Consider the following 27,758-nt stretch of genomic DNA (forward strand, 5'->3'; position numbering starts at 1 on the left):
TGACAGTGATTGCTTATTTAGCTCTCACGTCATGCCCCTTCCCGGAGACAAGTTTTCCGGCGGAGATCATTACTTGCTCATTTCTGGTTTAAACTTATGTATTTTGACCTCTGTTAAGCTTAAACTGTATTATATTTTAATAGGGTACTTCGAGGATAAAAGGAAGGAAGGTTAACGGGAGAAAAACCTTTAAGCCTTCAGGAAACAGAAAGACAAATGAAAAGAGAAGAGCAATAACCACCTGATAAATTTTATATTTCAATTACGGTTTCAAACAGTACAAATTCTCTTTAAAATAAAACAAATAATTTATTATATTAAATTTTAAATACACATTTGACGATTAATAGATATAAAGTTTACAAAAGTGAATACCAATAATATAGTTGACTGATCCACTCCAGCAGTTGTAAACATTGACATGGCAGACCTGTTGTGTTCCTCCTCTCTCCTCTCTCACTAGCCATCATGGTATTTACTCATCGTTATTATATCTTTTTTATACTGATGTGAACATAAAAATATATACCTCTGTTGTGATAGATTATTGAAGGATATTATCACAGTGTTGTTTCACCTGTTGCTGTGGCGCCATCCTCACTAGAAACTTATAAAGTGCTCTCGAACCTTTGCTGCACAGGTGTTAATGGTGACCTAAGCATATTATAAAATGGAGCAAGAAGACGAGAACATCTCACTGTTGCTCAATATGGGGTTTCCCGATGTACGAGCCATCAAACGGGCCCTTAAGTTGAGTAATGGAGATGTTAACGAGGCGGTGATCTTCCTGACGGAGCAGCCGCTGTCCTCCTACACCACCGTCGACGACCTCCGGGACGTGGAGATGGCCGACCCCGCCCACAGACCTCCTACCTATGATGAGGTGTGTGTTCTTCCTTTCCTCCTTTCTATGGTACTTGTAAACTTAGTGATAGAACCCCGCCCTCAGACCTCCTACCTATGATGAGGTGTGTGCTCTTGCCTTTCCTCCTTTCTATGGTACTTGTAAACTTAGTGATAGAAGTTTTACCAGAATTGTAAGTGATCGATTCCCAATTTTCTCTGGCGTCTCACTTTATTTGGTAAGTTGACCTTAATGAAAAAATATATACTATATAGTAATGTAAAGAAATAAAGATGATGATGCAAGAAGCTAGTATGTTAGATATTCTGGAGGTAAGAAGGAAGTTTTAGTTAATTTTGTGGTATTATTTTAGATTCGGTCATCCAGGGAATCTTAAGGAATTTTAACTGTTGGTATCAGTAGGGGTCTGGAGGGGGGTCGAAGCCCTCCCGGTTAGGTTAGATAGTTCTTGGGTTCTGTGGCTAGGTTAGGTTAGGTTAGGATACATTAGTTTGGATATCTAAATACAGGGATGAGCGAAATTATAATTTAACCCAATTCGTCTTTTCAACAAAGCACAGCATTTTTTTTATGAAAAATATGTCATCCGATGTTTTAGGCAACTTTAAGACCCTTATTTTCTTTGACATATCCTGGGCAAATTACTTAAATATACTGGGGAATCCAGGGGACGGAGCCTTCCGGTTAGGAAGTTAGGGTTAGGTAGTTTTAGGTCATTTATGAAAGAAACTTCATAGAAGAAAAGTATCTTAAAATTGTCTAAACTATCGGATGATGTACTATTTTCATGAAAAAATTCCGTGGTTGGTCAAAACTACTAATTATCCGAAGTTTTCCTCCATGCAATACATACAGTATGTAGAAAATTGGGTAAAATTTTAGTTTCGGTCATCCCAGTGTTTGATATTCAACCTAACCTAATGTAACTTAACCTAACTCTAGCCACAGACCCCATGCTGAACAATCTGTACAGGGTCCGACTAATTACCCAAATGTACCTGCAATGAAGTCAAATAATGGTCCTACATGAATAAATCGAGTTACCAATCACTTCTCGACTAGTATTTGGTGTCACAAAGTAAAAACAAAATTGGAAAACGTAATTTAATTTGAGTTGATAGATCACGTGCATGTACCTAACCTAACCTAACCTCCTAGTATTTGGTGTTACGAAGTCACAAAAAATTGGTAAACTTAATTTAATCTGAGTTAATAGATCGAGTGCATGTACCTAACCTAACCTAACACAACTCAGATTAAATTAAGTTTACCAATTTTTTGTGACTTAATGACTCCAAATAATAATCGAGAAGTGATTCACAGCCCGATTTACGCTTGTACGACCATCATTTGACTTCATTGCGGCTACATTTGGGTAATTAATCGCTCCCTCGGTACATGCACGCGATCTATTAACTCAGATTATAGTAAGTTTTCCAATTTTTTGTGACTTTGTGACACCAAATACCAGTCGAGAAGTGATTGGCAGTCCGATTTATTCATGTAGGACCATTATTTGACTTCATTGCGGCTACATTTTGCTACATTTGGGTACATTTGGGCAATTAGTCGGACCGACCTGTACATCTAACTTAACCAGGGTCCCAGATCCTCCCTTTCTGGTGGGGTTTAAATTCCTAAGATTGCCCTAATGATTGAAACTAAAATAATACCGAAAATTTGCCTAAAGTTGCTCCTTCAGAGTTAACCATCTAGACCATTACTTATTTACTTTCCCTCTGCACCATTACTGGTACCCTTACACTATTGGCTAGGTGCTATCTGTGATTATAGTTTACCAATTTGGAGCTGATGATGATTACAATGAATGGCATTTTCTCCTTTCTATACCTTTGTTTAGGTACCTTTGATGCTTTGAAAAATTAAAAAGGTAATTAGATACTGAACTTTCTGATTTTATTAAGCATAAGCCACTGAGCCTGATATATCACTCAATGGTTCATTGCTCCCACTGAAGGCACAGAGGCAACAATGTTGGAAAGATAAAAGGGCATTGTAATCATCAGTAGGTTCCAGATTTGTTGACTTATGAGACACCCTGTAGACTCCAAGTTGCTGTGTAATGTCTCATAAAACACAACTGTGAGACTACATCAGTAAGTAAATCATTTATGAACGGCGACATAGCCCAAGGTGATTTGATTTAATCTAATGATCGTAGACAATGTTCTACAGTTAGGTAGGTTGAGCTAGGTCTTATTGGTGTATTGTAGGTGTTGCTCATTATTGACTACTGACCCTTGGCCACTTTTTCATACAAAACGATTAAAGGCACTGCAATTTCATTGTGTTTTATAGTGGACACTGTTGTAGTTTGTACAAATGTATTAAAAAATGGACATTTCTAAATGAAACTTAGCCCAACCTTTGTTGAGAGGAAAAGCAAGCAGCAGAAGCATTGTTAGAAGACCTCACCAACCTAACCAAACAAACCTACCTAACCTTACCTAACTTCCTTACCTAACCCCCGATATATTAAACAGAAAGTACAGTACTTTCCATGATATGGTGTAATTTTAATTTTTTTGTGGACGTGAGAGCAGCCGCCCATACCAAATGGCTCATAAGGATACACTGAGCATCAGCGACGATCTGGTCCAGGCGGCAGAGTGTTTTGAAATACAGTACGTCAATATGATTGGCTCTTTACATCCTGGGATGAGATTTAATTGCTGCAGTAGCACCAATAAGACAAAGTAGTGTATGCCTGGGCACCTAATTATCTACCAAACGAAGCATTGGCACAAGAAATGATTATCATATCAGAACTCACAGATGAAAATATAGTTAGAATATAAATATTAAAACAAATGACGTGTCGGCGGGTCTGTTGTTAATATTAACCTCGGTGTTTTAAAAGTGTGGGAAACAAAAACACAAAAATATTACATAGATATAAATTCCTGGGGTAGATGCGGGTCTTCTTTTCTTTCTTTCTTTCTTTCCTTCTTGTTTTATTTAGGGGATGAGCAACTTTAATATTTTGTAGTGAATCTCTAAAATAAATTATGGTAATATTCATCTATTGGCTGTTCTTAGGTTTTGATATGAGAATATTTTTTGAGGGGCATTTGACTCAAATCTGACCTTCATTTCTTGTGCAAATTAGCAGTTTTACACTGTATATGTAAAGGGTCAAAATGTCAACCTGAGAGTCAAAACTGAAAATCCATCCAAATTAATACATTGTGTGTTTGAATGCTAAAGCATTGTATCTTTATGAATCTGAAAAGAATAAGTCTCTTACACAATTATAAAAACAGCTACAATCAAAATTGTCACATCATGTAGCATAAGAAACAAAGCTCCCTAAAATAGGACATTTACCATCATCATTTGCCAAAATATCTAGGTTGAGCCTTGTTTAAAATGGTAGAGAATGACAAGGCTCCTGTTGTATTGTAAACACTGCCTGAAATGAAAGTGCAGTACTGTATTTCCAAAGTAATGAATGCCACAGTTTTGTGCATTTTTTCCAATACTGTACAAAGCTTATTTGGAGGAAGTCCATTGAAATTTATATTATAAATAGGCATCCTATTGCTATACTAACATGACCCTGGAATGTTTTCTCTGGGGCTTTGCTATACCACAAAATTCTGTGAGGATCGTTACATGTTCAGCTTGAGGTGTCGCTATATGTAGTAGTAATGACCGTCACGCATATTGCTAATTTTTCCACTGCATTTACATCATGTTCTGTGCGCATTTTCTAGAAAGTAAAGAAAGAAGACCTCTGCTGTAAAAGTACTGTATGTGACAATATTCAAGGACAGTACTGTAATGTTAAAATACATAAGACAAGATGTCTTCAAAGTCATAAGTTTTCATCATACCTTTAATATAATAAAATATCGTATTCGGAACTCTTCACATGTCAACTTCTTTGTACCACGATTGAAAATATCAATCTGCAAATGTGACAGGTTTGTGTGCAAAAAACACTACAGTACTCAGATATATATTCAATATTTATACTGATACAATTTATTTTATAAGTTATTGATATTCCCAGCTAAAATTTGTGTAAAAGAAATGGTAATTGCACAAAATGGTAACGACCCTCATGTTTTCCTGTAACTAATGTTAACAGTCACATTTTCCTCAATAATTTCAATACTAGCTACATTGAATAATTTTATTTGCCAGGTATGGTCATGAACTTTATTCATTGCTGTTCCAGTCTTGCAGTACCACCTGAGTCAGTTAGTCATTCTGCATCACGTAAAGATTGGCCCATGTGGACTTTCCAACGTAAAAAAGTAATGGAGAACTCTGACTTTACTTTTTCAAAAACATAAAGTGCCTCCCTTGAGCCTATTATAAGTGGATCTACTTAATACCCATGCTATCCAAAAACAATATGTGTCATGTTAATGAGTTTCTGAGGTAACTCAGCTTGGATATCCTCTGTGTAACTGAAACATGGTTGTATGAATCAGACATCAACATTATGCATATTGCTCTTCCTACAGCACTTTCTCTTGTTCATGTTCCCAAACTTGCTGCGAGAGCTCCGGGTGACGTAGTGGCGCTGATTTATTTTGCTCAATATTAGGCTGATTAGTAGTGACTTTGTTTTTCCTTTCTTTGACTTTATGGAGGCATTAATACATCTTCATTGCCAAGTTATTAGAATGGCTGCTGTTTTTCGGCCTGATCACCCAGGTACAGATAGGGATTTCATGGATGAATTTGGCTTGTTTCTTGAGACTTTTTCAGGAAAGAATGGGCGACAGTTGTTCTGTGGTGACTTTAATTATTGGGCTGACATTCCATCTCTAAAACGTTTTTCCTCTGGGTTCTTGGAAATTCTTGATCTAAACAATTTTTCAATCACGTGTCATGTCCAACACATCTTTCTGGATACACTAGATCTAGTTTTATCCTGCTGACTGTGATCATGTAATAGATGTTAAAGTTGACCTGATCGATCCAGCAGTCTCTGACCATGCTTTGGTAAAACCTTGAGGAACTTAAGAAACATTGACCAGACTATGATTGATCAGAAAATTTATCATTCTCTGAACTGGGTCGACTCCTGATGTGTCCTCTGAGGATCATAAGAACATAAGAAAATAAGGAGTCTGCAATAGGCCGGTTGGTCTGTGCATGGCAGCTCCTGTCGAGAGTTACTACCACTCTCTATCATCCATGAATCTATCTAGCCTCCTTTTGAAACTTTCCAGAGTTACAGCACTTACTACAAAGTTGCTAAGCTTGTTCCACCCGTCCACCACCCTATTTGTGAACCAGTTCCTTCCTATCTCCCTCCTAAACCTAAACTTATCCAACTTAAATCTGTTGCTCCGAGTCCTATCCTGCTCGGATATTATAAGAACTTTATCTATATCCCCTTTATTGATTCCTTTCACCCACTTAAATACTTCTATCATATCTCCCCGCACTCTTCGTCTTTCTAGGGAATGCAAGTTAAGCTTCTTTAACCTATCCTGATATGGAAGGTTTCTAAGTCCCGGAATCATTTTTGTCATTCTTCGCTGCACCGACTCTAGTGAATTGATATCCATTCTATAATAAGGGCACCAGAACTGAACTGCATAATCGAGGTGCGGCCTGACTAGCGCAAGATATAGTTGCAATAAGACCTCTGCACTCTTGTTACTTACACTTCTAGATATAAATCCCAATACTCTGTTTGCCTTATTTCGAACATTAACGCACTGTTTTCTAGGCCGTAGGTCCGGGTTTACAGGTACCCCTAGGTCTCTTTCACAAGTCGACTTCTCTAGGTTGATGTTTGTTAAGGCTGTATACATTATCAGTATTTGTTCTTCCAATATTAAGTACGCTGCACTTGCTGGTGTTGAATTTCATTTGCCATTTTTCAGACCACCCCTGCAGTTTATTTAGAGCCTCCTGTAATGCATTTGCATCCTGCCCTGAATTAATCTGCCGCCCTATTTTGGTGTCATCCGCAAACTTGCTTATGTCACTGCTGATCCGAGTATCTAGATCGTTTATGTAGATTATGAACAAGAGTGGGCCTGGTACTGACCCCTGGGGAACCCCACTGGTTACACGGCCCCACTCAGATTTAACACCATCTACGCTGACCCTCTGCATTCTATCGGTGAGCCATGATTTTATCCAAGATGGTTAAATTGCAAAATTATGTCTTCGAGTTCATTTCAGACCATTATTGTCACGAGGTGAGTCTCCATGGTATGACTTGTCAATAAATTCTCTTCGTAAGGTTTGTAGAAATGCTGAACGAGAGTGGCACTGACGGTGAACAGACCATACTAGATTAGAGTACAGTAATATATGACTGTGCATAGTGTTGTTGTTTGTTCAGTTGGGACAAGCAAGTTGAATACTACTGTATAAAAGTCAAGTAGCCTCTTGTGGCAGTGATCATCAAAAATTGTTTGCATTTCTGAATGGGCTGTTGGACCGGAGGTCTGGGACTACTATGCCTTTTGAGAAATGAAAGACCAGCTATTATTTATTATTATTATTACATTATTGATGTTGGATATATTGCTTTTTATGTGTAATTATTTATTGGTTTGTACAGTCTTGTAATTTAATGTCCCAAAGCACTTATGATCATTGATGTTGGACAGGTTGGTGGAGACAATGGCAACAGCATGGAGTTTCCCACCACGAACCTGTATGAACTTGAGAGCAGAGTGTTTACTGACACCTGGTCTATACCTTACAAAAGAGAAGAATCCCTTGGAAAGTGTCTGGTTGCAGCAGCGAGATTGGCTGAGGAAGGTAATGTTCCTATCATAGATTTTGAAGTTTCAGTGTACAATAAAGTGTCTCGCATGGGTTGGCCAGACTTGCATAACCTAAGAGCTGCAAACGATAATCTTCAGATGTTCGAGAGCCTCAAGACAAGAAGAAAATATACACATGTTTTTAGTGTTACACTTTATTGCAAAAAAATATATGCAAATACAGGTTGTACCTCTCTAGTCCGGCATTCTGTGGTCCGGAACGATTTTAGTTTGTCCAATAGGTAGATAGGCAGCTTTTTTTTCTTTTTTTTTTTACTTATCTGAATTATTATTATTATTACAGGAGTATTAAATTTTTGCCCCTCAGGCCCTAATGTGGGTCAGTGACCTATTCCCGGGTGGGCTAATCCCCTTAAAAAAAAAAAAAAAAGCCGCGGGAAATTAAGGTTTGTTTACATCCGGCAGTTCGGCTGCTCTCTCTCTCTCTCTCTCTCTGCTTGTCTATACAGAGTACAACATTTAACCCTTCAATATATATGAGCAGTAAATAAGTGTTGCTTTCATATTCTTATGTAGAGTAATGACGATATATTTTCACATGTGCGCACTTACATACGAGCAGTCTCACTTTTTTTTTTACCATTAATGGTTAGCTACTTATATTGTTCCATTTATTAACATTAAATAACATTACAGGTACTTCAAGCAACCATATTCATTTTTTTACATTAATTTTACTACAGCTAAACTCAGGGTCTTATTTTCTTCAGTTTTATATGTAGAACCAATCAGTCACTGGTTTCGTAAGCTTTAACATAAACAATGCCGGCAGCCGTCTCGTCTCCTCTAATATTCCACGTATTATTAATAAATTGTATTGTTAATTTTGCACACACGTACATTAATTCAATAAAAACAAATTCAGAAACATTAATTAAAATATATATGAACAGTAAATAAGTGTTGCTTTCATATTCTTATGTAAAGTAATGATGATATGTTTTCACGTGTGCGCATGCGCACTTACATATGCGATCTCTCTTTTTTCTTTACCATTATCGTTAGCTACTTCTATTGTTCCATTTATTAACATTAAATAACATTACTTAAAACAACCATATTAATTTTACTACAGCTACAACCAAGGTCTTATTTTCTTCAGTTTTATATGTAGAACCAGTCAGTCACTGGTTTTGTAATCAACGAAAACAATGCTGTGTCATTTCCTCGTGTGTTTTAATATTCTACGTATTATTAATGAATTGTATTGCTCATTTTGCACACATAAACATTAATTCAATAAAAAAGACATTCAGTAATAAACAATAATGAATCTTTTGTACATAAGAGAAATGACGCTGTTTACACGATTATGCACGTCGTCTGCACGTTGGCGGGCCGTTCAAACCCGTCGAAATTCAAGTTTCTGCCGTCAAAATTTTTATTTATTTATTTTTTTGTGTGTTCCAATAAAATACGTTAAGAATTAAAAACTCGCGAAATTTGAGAAGCTACTATACGACATTTAACCCTTCAATATGTCTTCAAAGAGACCATGATGCAGAGAAAGTGGTGCTAGTGCTTCCAGGCATAAGCACAAGTCACTATCTATCCAGGAAAAGGGTGAATTTCCATGGTGGCAATTTCCATGGTCCGGCACCGGTCAGGTCCCGAGGTTGCCGGACTAGAGATTACAACCTGTACTACCTGTACTAAGAAATACATGCATGCAATAATATTTACTAATGTATGTAGTTTTTGATTTGTTAAATTTTGTTTCAATAATCAGGAGTATAAATATATACCAAATGTTATAAGAATCTTGAGTGATGTTTGCTTTAACAGTGGTGAGTATGTTTAATACTTATGGTAATGAACTTTGGGCACACCTCTGAAAAATATGCAAGTCTGCATTTCAGTAACATAAAATGGGATTGTTGAAGGGAAAAAAAATTGAAAATAACTATAGAATATTTATTTTTATTTGTCTTGGTGAACATTTGGTCATAACTTGGAGGAAAATATAAAAGAAAATCAAGCAAACCAATAAAGTTTGAGATATTTTAATCAGATACCATCTTACAAGCTTGTTTTTCCGTAATTCTGATTTAGGTGGATGATCACACGAGAAGTTTTTGTGATTTGTTTTGTAGTGGCGTTTCAAGTTACTGGCTTTGTACTGAGTGAGTGACACATTGCAGAGAAGGCACAAAGGTTTACCCCCTTTAACGGTGAATGCAAAATCCTCCTCCCACTCTGGCTTAAAATTTTTATTTTCATCTTAATAATTTTGCTTCTTACAATTGGATGATGCCATCACAAAATTTTCACATACACTGCTATCAAATAAATTTAACAGTATTTAAAAACAACTTATTTTTATGAACTGTAAACACAACTTGTATCCGGAGTGTACCAGTTAGATCTGGACAGTTCAACGTCCTGTGTTACGCTGCGTTAATGTGTCAGATCATGATGGGCCCCCCTGTCCTGCCCCTCCCTCTGTAATCCCTGACCTGACTCTGCACTGCTGAACAATACCTGACTAAATTCTAGCATTAAAATTAAGTTTTAAATTCTTAAATGTTTATACTCGCCTTGAGTATTTAACTTATGTTTTAATCTAGTGGCCTCTCAGTTTATAAATATAAAGCTCAAACATTTTTTTATTTACTGGTACTTTTTATATTCCTTATGATGCGAAAAGAGTTCGGCCAAGATATTTTCGCGAGCCACATTAGTTGTCAAAGAGCCATGGATTGGCCACCCCTGGTATATAGTATATGTTGACCTTAACGGAAAGAAGGATTCCAATATAATGTAGAATTCTTGCAGGACTCTACCTTGCCTGTCTTGAATCTGGCAAGTAGCATTCTTGTATTTTAATACTTACTTGCAAAAATTTTTTTCAGTAACATTCTTAGGTAAACATTATTCACCTTGTTCAATTCAGGTCCTTGTTGTTATTTATTCTTGTTTCACACTGTTTGAAACACTTCTACCACTATCATTCTCTGGCATATTCATTCACTCCACTGTTCTATGCATAGTAGCTAGCTGCCCAAGAAAGTTCCTCCCATGTCTAAGGCTCTGGTACCTTGTAAGGATACAGTACTGAAGAAGGGAAGACTATATGAATCATGACCGACAAGTGTATGTAGGGGTTTCATCTATAGAGCCCCCAGTTAGTATAAATGGAATCCTCAGGCTTACAAGGGGTTGTTTCAGAAGATGTGAGCTAGATTGGGAGAAGAGGTTTGTCAATAAAGTGTGAAGAGTTAAAACAAAAAGTAGTTGTTAGAACTGTAGCTTAGAAAAATTAAAACATATTTTTTACTATGAACAGTACTTGTAGAGTACGTACAGATATAACTTATGCAGTGTAACTTTGGGTCTGAGGAGCTGTTAAAATACCCTCTGCAGGATTTTCTAATTGCAAATCTTTTGATATGTCTCTTCAGGTCTCTGTGATGCAGATGAGTCCTGCCATCGTTTCATGGATCGGTGCCTTCCTGAATGTTTTCACAAACTTCTAGCAAATGGAGCAGTTCGTCGATGGGGTTTAGAAATTCAAGAGGGTGTGTTCAATATGCTCGACTTGCTCACGAACCTTGTTATTGTTAGGCTCAAGCATGGGTCAGTTCCAGAGGCCTTACTCAAGGATGTCTTTGCTCTTGTAAGTATTTTTCATTTGGGAATAGTTAATCTCATAATGATAAAGTTAGGAAAGTATTGATTACAGGTGCAATTGGACAGCTGAAAGAGAAAAATAAGGATCAGTATGCCATGCTGGTCACTTCGAGGCTGTATAATAGCATGGGCTCTAGGACAACTGCCCCCTGGACAGTTGCCCCACTTTGCCAGTAAATAACTGGCACGAAATATGGAACTAACCTAACTTTAACCTAACCTAACTTTACCTAACCTAACTTTAACTTAACCTAACCTAACCAATTTTGAAATATTAAATATGACTGATCCACATTTTTTTTTTCACTTAACCATAATTTTTTTATCAGCATTTTCTAATTACAGATTTGTAGTGTTAATAAAAAAGTATGAGTTGTACATTTTGTGTATATAATTATTACTATAATTAAAACATGAAAATAAGGCATTAATTCTTAGTGTTCCATGTTTTGTGCCAGTTGTTCACTGGCAATGGGGGGGCAGTTGTCCTGACACCAATAGCATGGCAGGTGTTACAGCATAAATCTCTTTCCAGTTTGATAATTAGCCAGATTGTGTTTAAAAATTGAGGCAAATAAGTGAAAATAGGAAAGAACAAATTTGAAGTAACAAGTGTCATCTGCTTTTGTGTGTATGGTGTAATATCAGTAAATGAGAACATTAATAAAGTACAGCAAATAATTTGTTGCTTCCTCGCCATAACACATATACAGTAATGTGTGACTAATATCAAATAAATTCTTATTTTATTTCTACTATTTTTATTTGAAATTATTCAGTTTATGTTCTAAAATGTAAGATAACTTGTCAGACACATCAGTACAAGGAAGAGAGATGGATGTGTGTGACTGGTGGTGACACAACAGAGGTTATTTCCTGGCTCATGCAGTATAACATCTTGGCTTATCATTTTGTATTCTGTAATTATTTTTCAAGTGTTATAATTACAGTAATTTATTTTAATAAAGTATGCCAGTTGTAATTAAAAAATATATACAGTACAGTGTGTGTGTTTATATATATATATATATATATATATATATATATATATATATATATATATATATATATATATATATATATATATATATATATATATATATATATATATATATATATATACTATGCAGTACTATACTGTATATAATACAGAATACTGTATACACAACAAACAGAATGGAAATACTGTAGATATTTTTCATTAACATCAATAGCATACTGTATAAAGCAAACATCTTCTTTTATTTATGCTATAAGATAAGTTTCCAGAAAAAATAAACAGTAGTGTTAGAATATTTTTTGGCATTAAGATACTGTAGACCAATATTGATATATCATAAAAGGAGCCCTTAATTAAATAAATTTTGTCTGCTCTTAAATTAAAATTACTACAGGTATAACTATCCATCATTTTTATATTTACATGGGTTATATTAAAGATCCCCTTAATATTGGGTTTATATCTGAATAAACTACTACTGTATTGTAAATGATATCACAATTTACGAGAACATTACAGAATTTCAAAGGCACTTACTGCTGTTTTCACAATTTCATACTTTTTAAATAGAACTTTTGGGGAAATGCCCCTGTACTTGACTGCTGTGTACCCACCAAACACCAATTTCAAATGTAAGTTATGATTTAATTTGTTAGATGTTATATCACCACGTCACTAGAACCCCACTGTAGGAGAAAATAAAGTAAAGAAATACAAGATCACCGTATATTTCAACCTTTCTTTATTTTCTCTTCTTGTGGGATTTCAGAGTTATAATGTGGTAATGTACAGGTATTACAAATCTTCTTCAGGTGTTTTAGACTACAGTGTAGTTATATTCTGTACTGTAATCCCCTGACACATAGATGATTCTCTCAGGCCTTGGATTCTGATTGTGAGTGGAACCAGAAGAACAAACATCGGCCAGCTGAATTTACTGGAGATGTCATCTATGCAGAATCTACCTCACAGTTTGTAAGTCTTCGTGTTTTATTGTGCACTGTACTCCATTTAATAGGTTGTGTGTTTTTAGTCACTCACGCCAGACTAAGAATATTATCCTTAGAGCTGCTGGATATATTTCACATTTGAATTGTGTAGTTTTTTCACACATCATTTTAACTTTTGTTCTTCATGAGATCCTTCATCTTGCTGATCAATAGTCAGTGGTTTATCTAAGTGATGTAGCATTAAAGTTCAGTATCATTTTATAACCTTTAAGTTCATATAATGCTTAAAATTGAGCTCTTATGTTATGTTTTAATGATACAGGAATCATATGGATGGCTGATGGACCTCATCAATATTTTTGGCAATCGTGGAGGCCTTGAACTCGTCGCAGGTCACTTTTCCTCTGGAGAAGAACTTGACGCAGGTCAGATGGCTGCCTTGCTTCTTCCTCTAGGGCAGTGTGCTAAGTTCTTGATCATGGAAGTGACTTGTCCTATCCTTCTACCAGCCGTTACTCTGGCTCTTCAATATGTGGCCACTCTGGAGGAGAAGCAACTGAAGGGTCAAGTAAGTTCTTTCAATAGAAAACTATTTACATAGTAAATGTTGTTTTACTTATGTAAAATTACAGTATTTTTTTAGTGCAAATTCATCTTACTGGTACTTAAATATATATTTTGGTAATTGATACAGTACTTTGAAATATTTGGTTTAATTTTTGTTGTTGACTTTATTGATGTTCCATGTGTTTTATAACACCTCCAGATTTTTAGGGGTTCATAATGTTATGTTGATAATTATTTAATCTTTTCAGAAAATAGGCTCCTGTTATGAATTGTTAGAAGCTGTACGACTCCTCTGTGTATCTCTGTGGCCTGAAAAGGTTCAGCGGACGAGTGATCTGAGATTGGAAATGATCATTCGCATGCTAAAAACACCTCATTTTTCGGCACGCATGAATGCGTTAAAGGTTAGGATTTTTTACTGTGTATCAGAAGTTGTTTGGTGGGTGTGCCTTGGCCACTTTTGAAGTCGTTACTACTGAAAAAGATAAGAGGCTGCCTTGTGTTAAATTTTATTTCTTTTCTCTGGCAACATTCACTGAAAGGTCAGAATTTTGAGGTCCTAAACTTCTACCCAAGCCAAGGTACAATGCTGTGATATACATGCAAGGTCCTGTTTGTATTATTCATTCAAGACTTAAAATTACATGTAAAGTACAGCTTAGGGATTAACCTTAAATCATCATCATCGTTTTATGGTAATTTTTCACGCTCTTGTGGATTAACCACAGCTACTTGCTGGTAGCTGTCCATGCCGCATGGTCTCTTGCAGTGTCTCTTGTCAGGTTCTTAACTCTAATTAACCATAAATTACCTGTACTGTATTAACCTTTAACAAACCTCGTAAATTAGCTCATTCACTGCAGCTGGTTAATTTTATGGCCTACCCCTGTGTGGCAGTAGTAATATCTCCGTTAGCCGAATTCCTCGAACCCGGAACTCTCCGATAGCTGGAATTGAAATTTTCTCGGAAAAATTTTCCTAAAGCCATAATTTTCCGGAAAATTCCGACTTTGGGAACGATTTTCCAAGGGGCACATTTGCCGGAAAAATCAGAGAAATTTTTCCCGATACCCATAAAATTCTGGGGATGGGGGATTTTTTCCGCATTTGAGAGATGAAAATGAGGCACGTTTTCTGGAAATTCCAATAAATTTTTTCCGTTACCCTGAAAATTCCAGGGATGAAGGATTTTTTCCCGGGTTCAAGAGATGATGTAATGGGCAATTTCTGGAATTTCCAAAAAAAATTTCCATTACCCGGAAATTCCAGGGATGAAGGATATTTTTCCGTGTTTGAGAGAGTCGTCTCGTTACCCAGAAATCTCTCATTCCCGGAAGTACTCTGCACCAATTGTTCTGGCTAACAGAGATATCACTGTATTTACAAAAGAAATTGTATTAAGTATATTTAGTAATGAAAAAGAATAGGGTACAGTACTCTCCTGATGGTGACAATGTAGATCTCAGGTGGATCAATCTGTCTTCTCACTATCAACATAATGTTCTTTGAAGGTTATGCAACTCTCTGCACTGCCAAACACATAATATAGTAAAAGGATTTCCTGCTTTTACTCGTAATTATCTTGTGAAAGTTTATTACAGCTGCTCCCCGACTTACGACAGGGTTAGGGACCGACATCAAGGTCATAAGTCGGAAATGCTTAAATAACACATAGAAAATTTGGGTCTCTTTTTCTTCTCAGCACCACAAAACACTCACTTTTAAGCTTGCCAGCCATTTTAAAGTGAATTACAGATGAAAATTTTGTCTGTGTACTGACTTTGGGACTCAAAAATACATAATTTGACCACATTTTGGTACGACTGAGGCGGTCGTAAGTGCGGGTGGACGTAAGTCGAGTAGGTCGTAAGTCTGGGACTACCTGTAAAAGCTTTATATGAATAACTGTTTTTACATGTTTTGAAAATATTCATGTGAAAAGTAATAGATAAAATACAGAACTTATAATTTACTTTAAGCACTTGAACACAGTAATTGTACTGTGTTCAGGATGGCATGGTGGCAGCCTGCAGTTGTTGTACTCTGCTCTCAGCCACGATCAAACACACTTGGCTCATACACACATACAGTTTGAAAAAAATGCCAGTATCTTATGGTAACATTACAAAATTTACCAGTTAAGCTTTCTATCGCTAATATTTGTTCACCAAACTCCTGCTCATATACTGTACATTATTCAGAGAGACCACGTACGTACCAGCTGCAGTGAATGGGTTAAAGATAAATACAGTATTAGGTTTATATCGAGTGTTTTTGCCTGTTGCTGTGTTACTTTTGTCTCACCTTTAACATTTGTCTAACACCATTCTACCCTAACATTTCATTCCTTTCATGAGAGTTTTTAAATTTTTGATATGGTAATACTGCAGATAGTTAAGGAATTCCTTATCTTTTTATACTGTTACAATATTTTTATAGCTTATACATCCAACCTTTACCTTAGAAGAGAAAAAATTTTCTCCGGCGTTGTTTGAAGGCACTTGCGGTCCATCTTATCCTGTTTATCTTAGCTTCTTGTTGTTACCTGATTTTTTTTGGAGCTTTACATGACTTTTTTAGAAATGTTCCCCATATTCTTGTTGGTGACATTCATCCATTGTTCACTGATTATTGCTTGTCTTTTCTCTTCCTATCCATTGTATTGTTTTTACTTCAGTTTTATGATTTGTAACACATAACAATATGTAATTCTTTAAAATAATTATCCCATCTTTAAATGATTGAATGTTTATATAATGAAAATGTTTTCTTCAACTTATATTATTCTTGTATGTGATTATCATATGGTTTTAGGACAAATGCCCCTCATGGAACAATTGCCTGTACAGTACTGAATAGAAAGGAGAAATTAACACTAAGAATTTATGTAATGTCTTATTTATAATGCAAGGTGTACTGTGCTGTAGCCATATATCTCAACATAATGCAGCTATATAAAACTTACTTATCCAACATTCAGAGGAAGTATTGTTAATAAATGAATTGACTGTCAAGATGAAGCAAACTACTTGTACTAAGTAAGGGAAAATTATTGGGTATCACATTACTAAGTTGTCTTACATTATTTGTTGTGGAGATGGACCCCAAAGTGGAACACATTTATTACAACAGTAAGAATGAATGACATCAACTGGAGGAAGACTGTATGTTGTGTTTATTTGTTTTAGAATCCAGCTGCCTTACAGTATGGCAGGGAAAAAAGGGGGGTTAGGAAGTGTGGAGAAGAATTTATTGACTTTCAATTTATTAATTACTAGCAAATTGATGATTACATGTAATAAATAATGTGGGTAGTTGGCTGTCCTAAAAAAATATGGAAATTTGATTTGTGTCCATATTGCTGTAATGGAATTATAATTAACTGTTGACATTAGCATTGCAAGATATATTACAGATACTTAAGTTGTTTAAAGAGTATGTCAGTTCTTATTGCCAGACAATTTTACTATAATGAAGTGTATATCTTTACTAGTGAGTTTGTGTACCATTGATCAATACAGTAGTTGGAAACATAAAAGTTTTTCTTGATTTGCTCTGTAATTATGTTGATTACACAGGAGCTGGCCAGACTTATTGAAGATAGTGAAAGGCGTCGAGGCAATGTCATTGATGCAGATATCATACAAGAATGGATGACAAGCAAACGTGTGCTCTCACTTGCACTAGAAGGTGGGTGTATTATCAAGAAACTGTATGAAAGGAATAAAAGAGGAATAATCATTTTTTCTTTGCATATCTTAAATGAAGATACATGTGTAAAGAGGCTGCTTCTTTTCTTTAAGGTAACATCGACCAAGTCCAGTATACAGATCGCATGAAGGAGCTTGTGGAATTTATGGGACCGAAGTTGCAAGAAGAGGAACTGTCTCGCATCTGGTACATGGCAGAGAAGGCCAGTCCTCACGTGGTTGACAACATTCATCGAATAATGGCAGCTGCTGCCACACGTTTCAGTCCTCATCAATTTGATCATCTCTTAAGTCTAATCAGAAAGGTATTTAGCTTCTTTGACGTGGCAAACTAAGCTTTTTTAGTGGTGTACTCTTTTTCCATATTTTAGTTATCAAAACTCTTGAGTCAGATAATTGATGTGAAATGTGGATGTATTCAGGAATAGTCTCTTAAAAGTTCCTATGAGAAATTGTGTGATTTTTCTCTGGGATGGGGGGGATATTGTGAAGATTGGGAGTCTCCACTTATTTCACATGATGATTAAACACTAATTCTACCTGGGAGGGTTAGATTGTGTTTGGTTTAGTTAGCATTAGGGTGTTTAATCAACAGGTGAAAGAAGCAGTGTTTCTTAAGCCCTGGGTTAGGGTGCTGGTGGCAGTACCCCTCACCCAAGGGTAAATCGAGAAAAATCAATTTTTCCAAAAAAAATTAACCCTTTTATATGATAAAGCAATAAAAAGTAAACATGAAGAACTATATATTGACCCTCTAGAAACATTCGTGATCGCGCAGAGGGAGGGAGGGAAGAGGGGGGAAGATAAGGAGACAGTGTTGGTTTGACAGCTGACGCTCGTGGTCCCTACACACTTAGCAGCTATTTTTAGCTCGCCTTTGTGTCCGAGGTGGCCAATAATGTATGTATTTACTGATCTTAATACTTATTTGCTATAAATAATTCATTTAGAATATTTTATTTGCATAATTTTTCATAAAAAAGTGCTTGGCAACACTCACCAGTCGGTCGCCAGTCTGCCTGGCTGTCTTTGTGTTTGGTAGAGCAAGTAATACATAAAGTAATAATAATTTCACAAATAAATACATTTATAACATAATCATAACACTGTTTTACAGTAATACTACCCTACAATACAACTACAGTGGTCTCTCGGTTAACGAACGGTTCGATTAACGAAATTTCGGTTATCGAATTACCTCCCATAATGATCTTCAATTCAGTTTATAAACAAAACTTCAATTAACAAAATCCTTAAGACAAACACGTTTTGTTGTGAGCATCAGCTGTTGGGCTAGTCTGCCAATTCAGTAATGTGTTCTATGTTTACATTCGTTTCCGGTGGAATAAATATCAAGAAAGTTGTGCTCTTTAATATTTTTGCATTTTTTTATATGAAAATTATTAGTCATTTTAAAATTTAGTTAACAAATTGATAATATATGCAGTACAGGGAACTAGTTTTTTGTGCGCCCATCAGCCACTTGACTCATCCACCAGGCGTCAGTTTGGCTTTGTTTATAGTGGAGTAAACATCGATTTTGTTGGTGTCTTGAATATTTTTGCATTTTTACATTAAAATTATTGGTCATTCTGAAACTTAATTAACATATTGATAATATATAGTGCAGTGCAGTGTTGATTTAAATAAAGTAATATTAAATTACAACTTAAAATTTTATTGGTGAAATTACTGCATCAAGCATGGGGTCCCCTGAAAAGTGATTTCTCCTCCATCCCCACTTCCTTCACTTCTCCCGTCTCCTCCACCCCCACTTCTAATTCCCATCATCATCATCAACCAGGAACCTTCTACTTACACACCTCAAAGTAAGTGTACTTTACTGCATTTTTTTTTTTTTTTACTTTGTATGTACTTTTCTGTGAGCTGGAACCAATTACCCAATATCCCATTGAAACATTGAATTCGGTTAATGAAATTTTGGGTTAACGAACGACTCTGTGGAACGAATTGTGTGCGTTAACCGAGGGACCACTGTACACTACTTTTAGCAATAATGTATTACTTTGATACAACATGATAAAATGGACAAACAATGAAAATGAAACAAACAAAAGTAGGTAATTATGTTCAGGAAGCTTTCCTGTGGCCGAGTGAATGGTGTGAGAGACAGATAGTCACACTGGAACCTGATAACCAACACTGGGCATTTAAACAGTGGCGGGAATAGGCGCGCGTTCTTGGAACGTCACCCGGGGCCTAAGGGTTAATCTGTATGAGCTCCAACCTTGGTACAAGATTGGCTTTCTGTTCGTTCACATTATGTCTTATACCAATTTTTTACTCTCTTCGTGGCCATATGCTAGTTTAACATTGGCATAGCATGACAAGATTCTGAGGTAATAATTTTTAAGATGTTCTTAAACCAAATTCATTATAATTTATTTACTGTATTGCTTTTGTGAAAATTTGAAACAAAGCTTAACCATCTAAGCTGCAGGATTAGCATTGTGATGTTGGAAGTATAAATTCAGGTGCAGATTTGAGATTCTTCAGTACTGTTAGTATGTATTTTAGATGTTAAATTTATTTTGAAATGTTTGGTGAGAAAGTTGCTACCTCTTAAAACAAAGAAATAAAATTATTTACACAAAGAAACCTTAACCATACAATGTTTTTCCAGAGTTGGGATGATGGAAATGATCGTCTACGTGAAAAACTCCTATCTTTTATCGGGAAAATTGGCCAAGATTCCCGCTTAGGTCGAACTGCAGAGAAAATGTTGGATGCCCTTTGGGCACTTGCCCGTGTTCCTGCCTTACCACCAAGACTAGTGCATCAGGCAATGAATGAACACTTAACCATCCTCAATGAATCTGCTACTAGGGACCAGGTACTTTTGTTTATAATTATTAAGCATCAGTTTCTCATCATTAAACATGTGTTTTAGCACATCTGTATTATCATTGTCCAATTAACTTTATTTTTAGCTAAGTAGCCTCAAACAGTTAAGTGTATGGGTCCACTCATAGTACTTTCACCTCCACAATTAAACTTCAGAGGGTCTCACAAAACTGTCAGTCAATGAAAATTATTTGGAGTGTATCCTAATGTTGTTTTATACTTCAATAAACTCAGTTCAGGATATATTAACATGTAATTACTATTATTATTTTTACAGAAGTGTACAAGGAGAAAATCCAGTCATAAACAAACCCCTGACCTTTCTCTTATGAGGCAAATACTGCCATCTCAACTACAGATCACTCAGAAATGTAAAACATAACTTTTTGCTTTTTGTTTTTCCAGCTCCGTAAGTCATATATTGTTCGTTGTGTGGAAGACATCAAGAGAAGCCCTGCTGTTTACCTGCCACTCAAACAGTTGCATTATTTGGCCCAGTCAATCACAAAAGGAGGGGCATCCTACTTTAAAACAGAGAAGGTATGTAGAGGGTTTTACTTCAATGTGTGTATCAGAAAATATCAGTGTTGACTTTTTTCTTAAAACTCCAGTGACTTAAATATGCTCACATACATTAAAATATGTTTCAGGCAACCCTGTCTGAACTGAATCGCAGCCATGAAATCGTTAAGCTTATTACACTGAGTCTTGGGAAATGTCATGCTTTAGCAGTGTCCACCTGTGGTAACCAACAACCTCCTCCATCTACACTCATTGATGGCAAATACACTCATGATGATGTAAGTACAGTACTGTTGTAGATCAACATGTTGTATCTTGTAATCAACAAAGTTTTTTTTTTGCATGTTCTGCAATTGGAAGAATATAAACAATGCACACCACTTGTCCATTTGTGCACCCTGTATCATCGGAAAAATTCAAATAAAACAACTCAAATTTGTATATAAATAAGGTGGTCCACTGTGTGCTAAATTCATGAGTGTCATTCAGAGGTCAGGGTCATGGACACGGTTCAAGACATAACCAGTACCATCACAGAGAGGCAGCCAGCTTAACCAAGCTTGTGTGATCTTAAAGTATAAGAAAGAAAATGCTTGAACTGCATCAAAGGACAGATTTCTGCATACTTACCTGCTTTTACTAATAAATTTTCATCATTTCAGTACCTGAGGGTTCACCTAGAGTTTCTTCAGTTTTTGCTAAAGGAGGGCGATATTTATCTAGCTTGGCCACGGTGTAAGGACATCTGGGACACACTAGTCGCAAACTCCAAAGCTTCTGGTTATGATAAGGAGGTCAGTTCCTTTATTTTCATAAATTATCTACTATTAAGATTAAATAAATCTTATACTGTATTTTAATCTTGTTGTACAGTATGGTAATATAGTTATAACAAAATTACAGTATATATACTCATGTGGAATGATATTGTGAAGTTTGTAAGTGAACTGTAACTGAAATTTTTTTTTAAATTTGTGCATTATAGGTAGGCATTCCAACTGCCCAAAAAAAAACTCACTAGAATTGCACATTTACACAGATTAAGAAAATAACATTGCAATAAAGATACAGAAGATGTGATATTATATAGCTGCATCATCGTCATTTTATATAGAATTATGAGTTTGGGAAGAAGACAACGGGTTTACATGCCAGTAGTGTGTGTGTGTTGCATGCGTACATATATGTGTGTTAATAGATATGGGAACAGGTCAAAGGTAAAGGATCAAGCAATGATCATTGTGAAGAGAGGATGTCATGATAGAGGAATTCTTAGAAAGCAAGATCAACAGTTTTATATATAAAGTCTTAATCTTCTAATGTGTAAATATGTTTTTGATCTCTCTCTCTCTCCTAGACTTGCTTTGCATGGTTTAGTGGATGTCGCGGTGACCTAGAAAGCAGCACTCAGCGTGACCTGTTTTGTGAGAAGCTTCTCCGCCTCGACCCGGTCACCATGACACGTGCTGCTTTCACTTGCTTTGTGGATTATTTTCATGCAGTGAACCTTAATGACCATAAACTTATTCGGAATGGAAATGTAATTGTGAGTATCACATTTTTATAGAGCTGTTAAGCTGAGAGGCAGTTAGTTGAGTTTTCTTTTACAAGGAAAAACTTGTATTTATAGAACAGTAGGGTCTCGGAGTATGCATATTCATAGTACGTAACCTCTCTTTTACACTTCTGACTTCCCTGAACCACACTCATGCCTGACTCTTGTTCTTATGCGAGCCAACCCACTCAGCATCTCTCGCGAGCCAACCCACCCACCATATGTCTCTAGCTCAGTGTGTTTATCATTTGTCCGTGCTCATTTGAAAAAAATTAATAAAATTACAATACTCTAATGTGGTTTACAAATAAAGAAAATACTGTATAATGTAAAATTATAAATTAGGAAAAGTGAAGAGCATGGGGGTGTATGTGGGAAGTGAACATTTATGCGTGGAGGCAGTGGGATATAACTGCATAGCCAACACACCATTCCAGCCACACTCCCTCTGTTTCCCAATGTGAGACCGCTGAGTGACTGAGCGGCTGAACTGTCCCATCACTCAGAGGATGGTTTAAGTGTGGAAGGAGCTACAGTAGCCTTTGTTCATAAATAATCTATGCTATACCAGTAATATATATATAATAGTTATAAATAAAACAAAATAAAAATACTGCATTGCCATCCAGCAATTGTTTCACTACACACTGGGTAGAGGAGAAAGCAAACAGCTGAGATGCCTCACTCCACAGCTCCGCTCCCCGCTGCTCCTCTCTGCATGCTAACTCCAGTGCACAAAGAAATGTTTATTCCTTTTATGTTTTTGACCTTATGATAATTTTTTTTTTACGCTGTATAATTGTATGTGTTTGTAATAGAGTAAAAACATTTGAATATGCTTATCCCTTTATATTTTTGACCTAACGAGAATTATTTGTTTATTTTTGTTTTTACATTCTGTATGGAAGATTGTGTTTGCATGTAACACTAAGAAAATAAATGAATAAAAAATACATAAATCTACCCAAAATTACAGGTTGAAAAATGACCATAACGTAACTCTCCCACTGATTCTGTAAACATCTCCCAGGCATTCATGGGGAGTAAAGCTTTTCTCTTCTGGTGAATTTTACTGTAATCATGAGCTCTAGGAGGAAAATTAGTGGCAGTTATTGTGGTGGTGAGAGTGAGAAAAATAAAAAATTGCATACTGTGAGAACTTATTAAGAAGTGCCATATTGAACTCTGAAATTGTGTGTCAGTTACCTTAGTATGAAAAGGAGGTTATACTTAATGTATATATACAGGGGGATCCAAATATATGTAAATTTGCACTTAAATGTGGATCCCAGAAACGTAACCCTTGTGTACTCTGAGACCCATTGTATTGTTAAATAAGAAGTTCTTGGTACATAGTACTGTAGTTTATTAATGTATGTGCTGTCACTAGAAATAGAATATCTTGATATAGAACGTTAGAGTAGCCATAATTATCAAAAGTAATGTAATACTGTACTTAGAAGTGTTTACAAATATATTAAGCACTGTATCTAATCATAGATTTTCATTTCTCTTTTATGTTCTTTAAGTTGTGTTTAAAATCCTGGGTATGTGGTAAATGATACTCCCTAGGGGACTCATTCAAAGACAACATTTGAATATGTCTTGTGTTGATAGATTGATGGCGTATGAGTATTAATACAGTATGTCAATGATTGATGTTGTGTTTGATCAACTTTCAGGTTGTAGATAAACTTGAACCCCTTGGAATGGAGTTTATATGGCAGCTTGTTCTAGAGTGTCAAGAGGAGCAACTTGCAGAAGAAGCTATGAAGCTTTTATTAGACATGTCATACATGTCTCTCTCTGCTCGGCTTAGACGCGACCCCCCACAGCTTCATGCCAAATTCATCTCTGAATGTTACAGAAAGTTAGAGGTAAGTTATGGTAGTATGAATGTTGCTGTAGCTAACATTTATATGCTCTGTTTCCCACCAATAGTCCAATGATATACAGTCCTGTAGTAGGTTGAACCATAATCTTTCATATTTTGTGTTTGTTATCCGATTATCTTGTTTTGGTTAACTTGTTTATAATCTTGTGCAGAGCTGTTTAACCTAGTTCTTTGTAGCATTTTAAAAAAATATTAACATTCAATATATGTGGCTTTCTTTTAGAAATCTATGCTGCGTGTAAATGAAACTGCAGTTGGTGCTGCTGTCTCCACAGCCACGAAAACATTAACAGCTATGGCAGTCTCAGACCTTGGAGGACTTCCCACCACATCTAGGTAAAAACTCCATTTAAATCTATCTGTTGAATTATATCTCTCACATAGAATGATGATTTGCATATGTTGTCTTCCTTATGTTCCTGTTTTTGTATGTCACACTCATAACATATTGTTTTGAAAAGTCAATGGATTTACATTAAATTTCCTATTGTCTCCTCAGTTTTGTACTTGATAAAATTGTTGTGCTCATCATGTGTGTATCTGTTCTGTCATTCTGGAATTAATTTCTTCAGTTTCATTTGGTATCTCATTTTTGGACCACTTATTTCATTTGTTCATCCGATAGTTGAAAATTACTGTTCATCTAAAATTGTGAATATTTTTGGCACCCAGAAATAGTTGCATCCAGCACATTCGTCGAGTGTTGGTGTTGGCAGAGCGCTATGTTAGCAGCATTGAGGAGCAACATCCTGCCCCAAGGTCTCTCCCTCCACATGGTGCCTCTTTCACTGGCATGCCGGTGATCCTCCACGTTTCCTGTGATTCAAACAAGATGGATATGAATTTTGAGGTTGGTGCTCAGAGTTGTTTACAAATATGGTCTCAAGATGATTGGCATCTAGCACCTTGAATTTGAGGTTTTGCACCCAAAATCATATTAAGAATGGAAAGTCAATGATTGATAGACACTCAAGAGTGAGACACAAGGCTGGTGAAGCCTCAAATAAATTTGCTATCATCATATTGGAATGATTTGGAACTATTTATGTCTCATCACTCTCCTCTCCCCTCCTCTTGTCCACCATGGCCCCTCACCCCCACACCTACAATGCCACAGTACTTTCTACAACACAAGTCCACCAGATATTAAGATATTTAGATTTAAATCTTAACACAACACATTGGTAACTGGAGAGTATAATTGATTTTAGACCTGTAGTATACTGTACAGTCACAGCAGGCTTCTGTAAGGTACAGTACACTCTCTAAACAGTCCCTGTATTCATATTATCAAAGGAAATTAAAACTGAAAAAAAAAATTGTTTGCTTATAGCCTTATACAGATGTAATTGAATATATCTGATACAGTAATTTTATTTTTATTTTACCTGTACTGTATATTTAAAGTTCTCCATAACATTTATGTGGGAAGTATTGTAAGAAAAATATATTTAAGTTCTCCATAAACATTAATGTATTCCCACAGTGCCACAGCAATGAGCGCCTTGGTTTAGTTCGTGGAAAAATTGCCAATTACGCCCGTGTGCCATTAGACCAAGTGCAGACTCTTTCATTTGGGGAAATTGGTGGTGGAATTCTGGTGAATGGTGGGGAGCAAGATAACCGTCTCCTGCACCAGTTAGGTGTCACCACAAATACATCTCTTGCAGCTAAGATCAATATATCTAGTGCTGCTCAGCTCAAAGAGGTAAGTCTATAACACTAAATTTTCCTTTTTTTTTAGAGAATTTATATACAGGGTACATCTTTTATATGACGAAATACTAGAATCATATTTAGCAGAACAAGAATTGTTGGAGTACTGTACTGAAAAACATATGAAAGGTATAAAAGAAATTAAAAGAAAATTTAAAGCTAAAAAATGAGGATGAAATTTTAGGTGGTTTGGATGAGTAGAAAATGCAAAGGGATTCACTTAGTTATAATCAATGTGATAATTGTTTATGGAATTTTGAAATTGAAAAGATTTACTGTTAAGTGGTGGGGCAAATATATGAGGGATAGGTTAGTCAACATGTTCAGTATCAGAAGGAAGCTTAAGATTTGCTTTTTAAATGCATTTTCAGGTTGGTGATACTTGGGATGAATTACCAGGTACTGCCAGTTATTGTGATACAGGTGAAGAAGGCAGCTCTGATGGTGCTGGGGGCTCTGGGGCAGCAAGTGGAGCATCTGCTGGACCCTCTAGATTAGGGGTGAGATCATTTTCAGCAGCAGTAGGTGATGGGCATGGCAGTCAGTACAACTTGGACCAAGAGAAGCAGTTACCAGGTGTAGTCATGGCCAGCCAGGGTCGTGATGTCTTTTCAATGCTGTACCAGCTGGCTCAACTAGAAGAGTCTAGGTATGCACAAATAGTGTTGCTTTAATGTTCTTGGTATAGTATATGTATCCCTCATGTAGTGTTAGTTCACTTAACATTAATTCGCTTTAGCAATAACAAAAATTTATGCCTTTTCTTACTTAACGTTAGGTCGAAATTTGTTTAGAAATGGCTTGACTCACTGAGAAGGGGAAACTAGGATGAGGTGTCCTGTGAGATGGTATGTTGCTATTGTTTCATGTAGTGAAACTATAATACTTGTGGAAAAATCATTACAATACTCTAATGTGGCTTACAAATAAAGAAAATATAAGATAAAACTAAATGGGGGGATCTTGTTATACGAGAATTCGATGATACAAGGTTAAGGAATTTGCACCTTATATTCACTATACGAGCGATATTGTTCAATGATACAAGAAGCGAGTATAGGGACCACTGGGGTTAACTATACTACAGACTATTTCCTGTGAAAAAGCAATATATTACTGTACTCACTTTGTGCTCAAATGTACTCCACTAAAGGACTAACATTTTTATCTCTAGTGCAAACTATGTGGTGTCTATACTCAAATTACAGTATTCGTTATCTTGCAAGGATTCCAGCAATGCAAGTTATATTCTGCTAGGTTTAGTCTGATATTTTATAAGATAAAAACTTAAAGCCTAAAATTACCTTCACCCTGGCTGGGAGGAGGTGAGGCATTGATAACCAGGCTGCGAAGGTTACCATGTTGTTTACTTATCAGTCAAATAGTGGGAGTTTAAGTTTTTCACTTATAAAATGTCACTGAATTGACTTGGACAGTTATTTCTTTTACCTTTTTCACAATAAGTATTGAGGATGGTGTGTACATATAAATGAGTAAATATAAATGAAGAAAGTTGCGTATATCTACTCGAAAACACGGTTCAAAAACAACCATAACACCTCACAGCTTGGCTCAGTAACCTGTGGTTGCTGTGACAAGCCTAACTTGGCTACAGTGCTGCTCAGTTTACCCAGCTGAGTAGGCGGAACAAGCAGTGACATGGTCTGTGACTTCTCTTGTGAGCGACTCGGCC

At 36.1% G+C, this 27,758-nt stretch overlaps 1 protein-coding gene across 1 annotated transcript in view; it reads left to right on the top strand.

The window, feature by feature from the left end:
• The first annotated feature begins 373 nt into the window (after positions 1–373).
• Positions 374–27,758, top strand: part of LOC121870571 (ubiquitin carboxyl-terminal hydrolase 24-like) — a 48,066-nt gene continuing 20,681 nt past the window's right edge. Inside the window, exons 1-19 of the mRNA XM_042372401.1 lie at positions 374–471; positions 641–883; positions 7,477–7,630; positions 11,058–11,272; positions 13,166–13,261; positions 13,559–13,804; positions 14,052–14,207; positions 17,382–17,493; positions 17,607–17,818; positions 20,158–20,367; positions 20,784–20,918; positions 21,029–21,178; positions 21,563–21,694; positions 22,258–22,446; positions 24,138–24,332; positions 24,573–24,685; positions 25,022–25,199; positions 25,836–26,057; positions 26,437–26,714. Coding sequence (XP_042228335.1) covers positions 671–883; positions 7,477–7,630; positions 11,058–11,272; positions 13,166–13,261; positions 13,559–13,804; positions 14,052–14,207; positions 17,382–17,493; positions 17,607–17,818; positions 20,158–20,367; positions 20,784–20,918; positions 21,029–21,178; positions 21,563–21,694; positions 22,258–22,446; positions 24,138–24,332; positions 24,573–24,685; positions 25,022–25,199; positions 25,836–26,057; positions 26,437–26,714 — 3,206 coding nt within the window. The 5' untranslated portion in view covers positions 374–471; positions 641–670. The remainder of the gene's footprint in view (positions 472–640; positions 884–7,476; positions 7,631–11,057; positions 11,273–13,165; positions 13,262–13,558; positions 13,805–14,051; positions 14,208–17,381; positions 17,494–17,606; positions 17,819–20,157; positions 20,368–20,783; positions 20,919–21,028; positions 21,179–21,562; positions 21,695–22,257; positions 22,447–24,137; positions 24,333–24,572; positions 24,686–25,021; positions 25,200–25,835; positions 26,058–26,436; positions 26,715–27,758) is intronic.

Source organism: Homarus americanus, unplaced genomic scaffold (genome assembly GCF_018991925.1).
Source record: "Homarus americanus isolate GMGI-L3 unplaced genomic scaffold, GMGI_Hamer_2.0 scaffold56333, whole genome shotgun sequence".
In the NCBI taxonomy this organism is placed as follows: Eukaryota; Metazoa; Arthropoda; class Malacostraca; order Decapoda; family Nephropidae; genus Homarus; species Homarus americanus.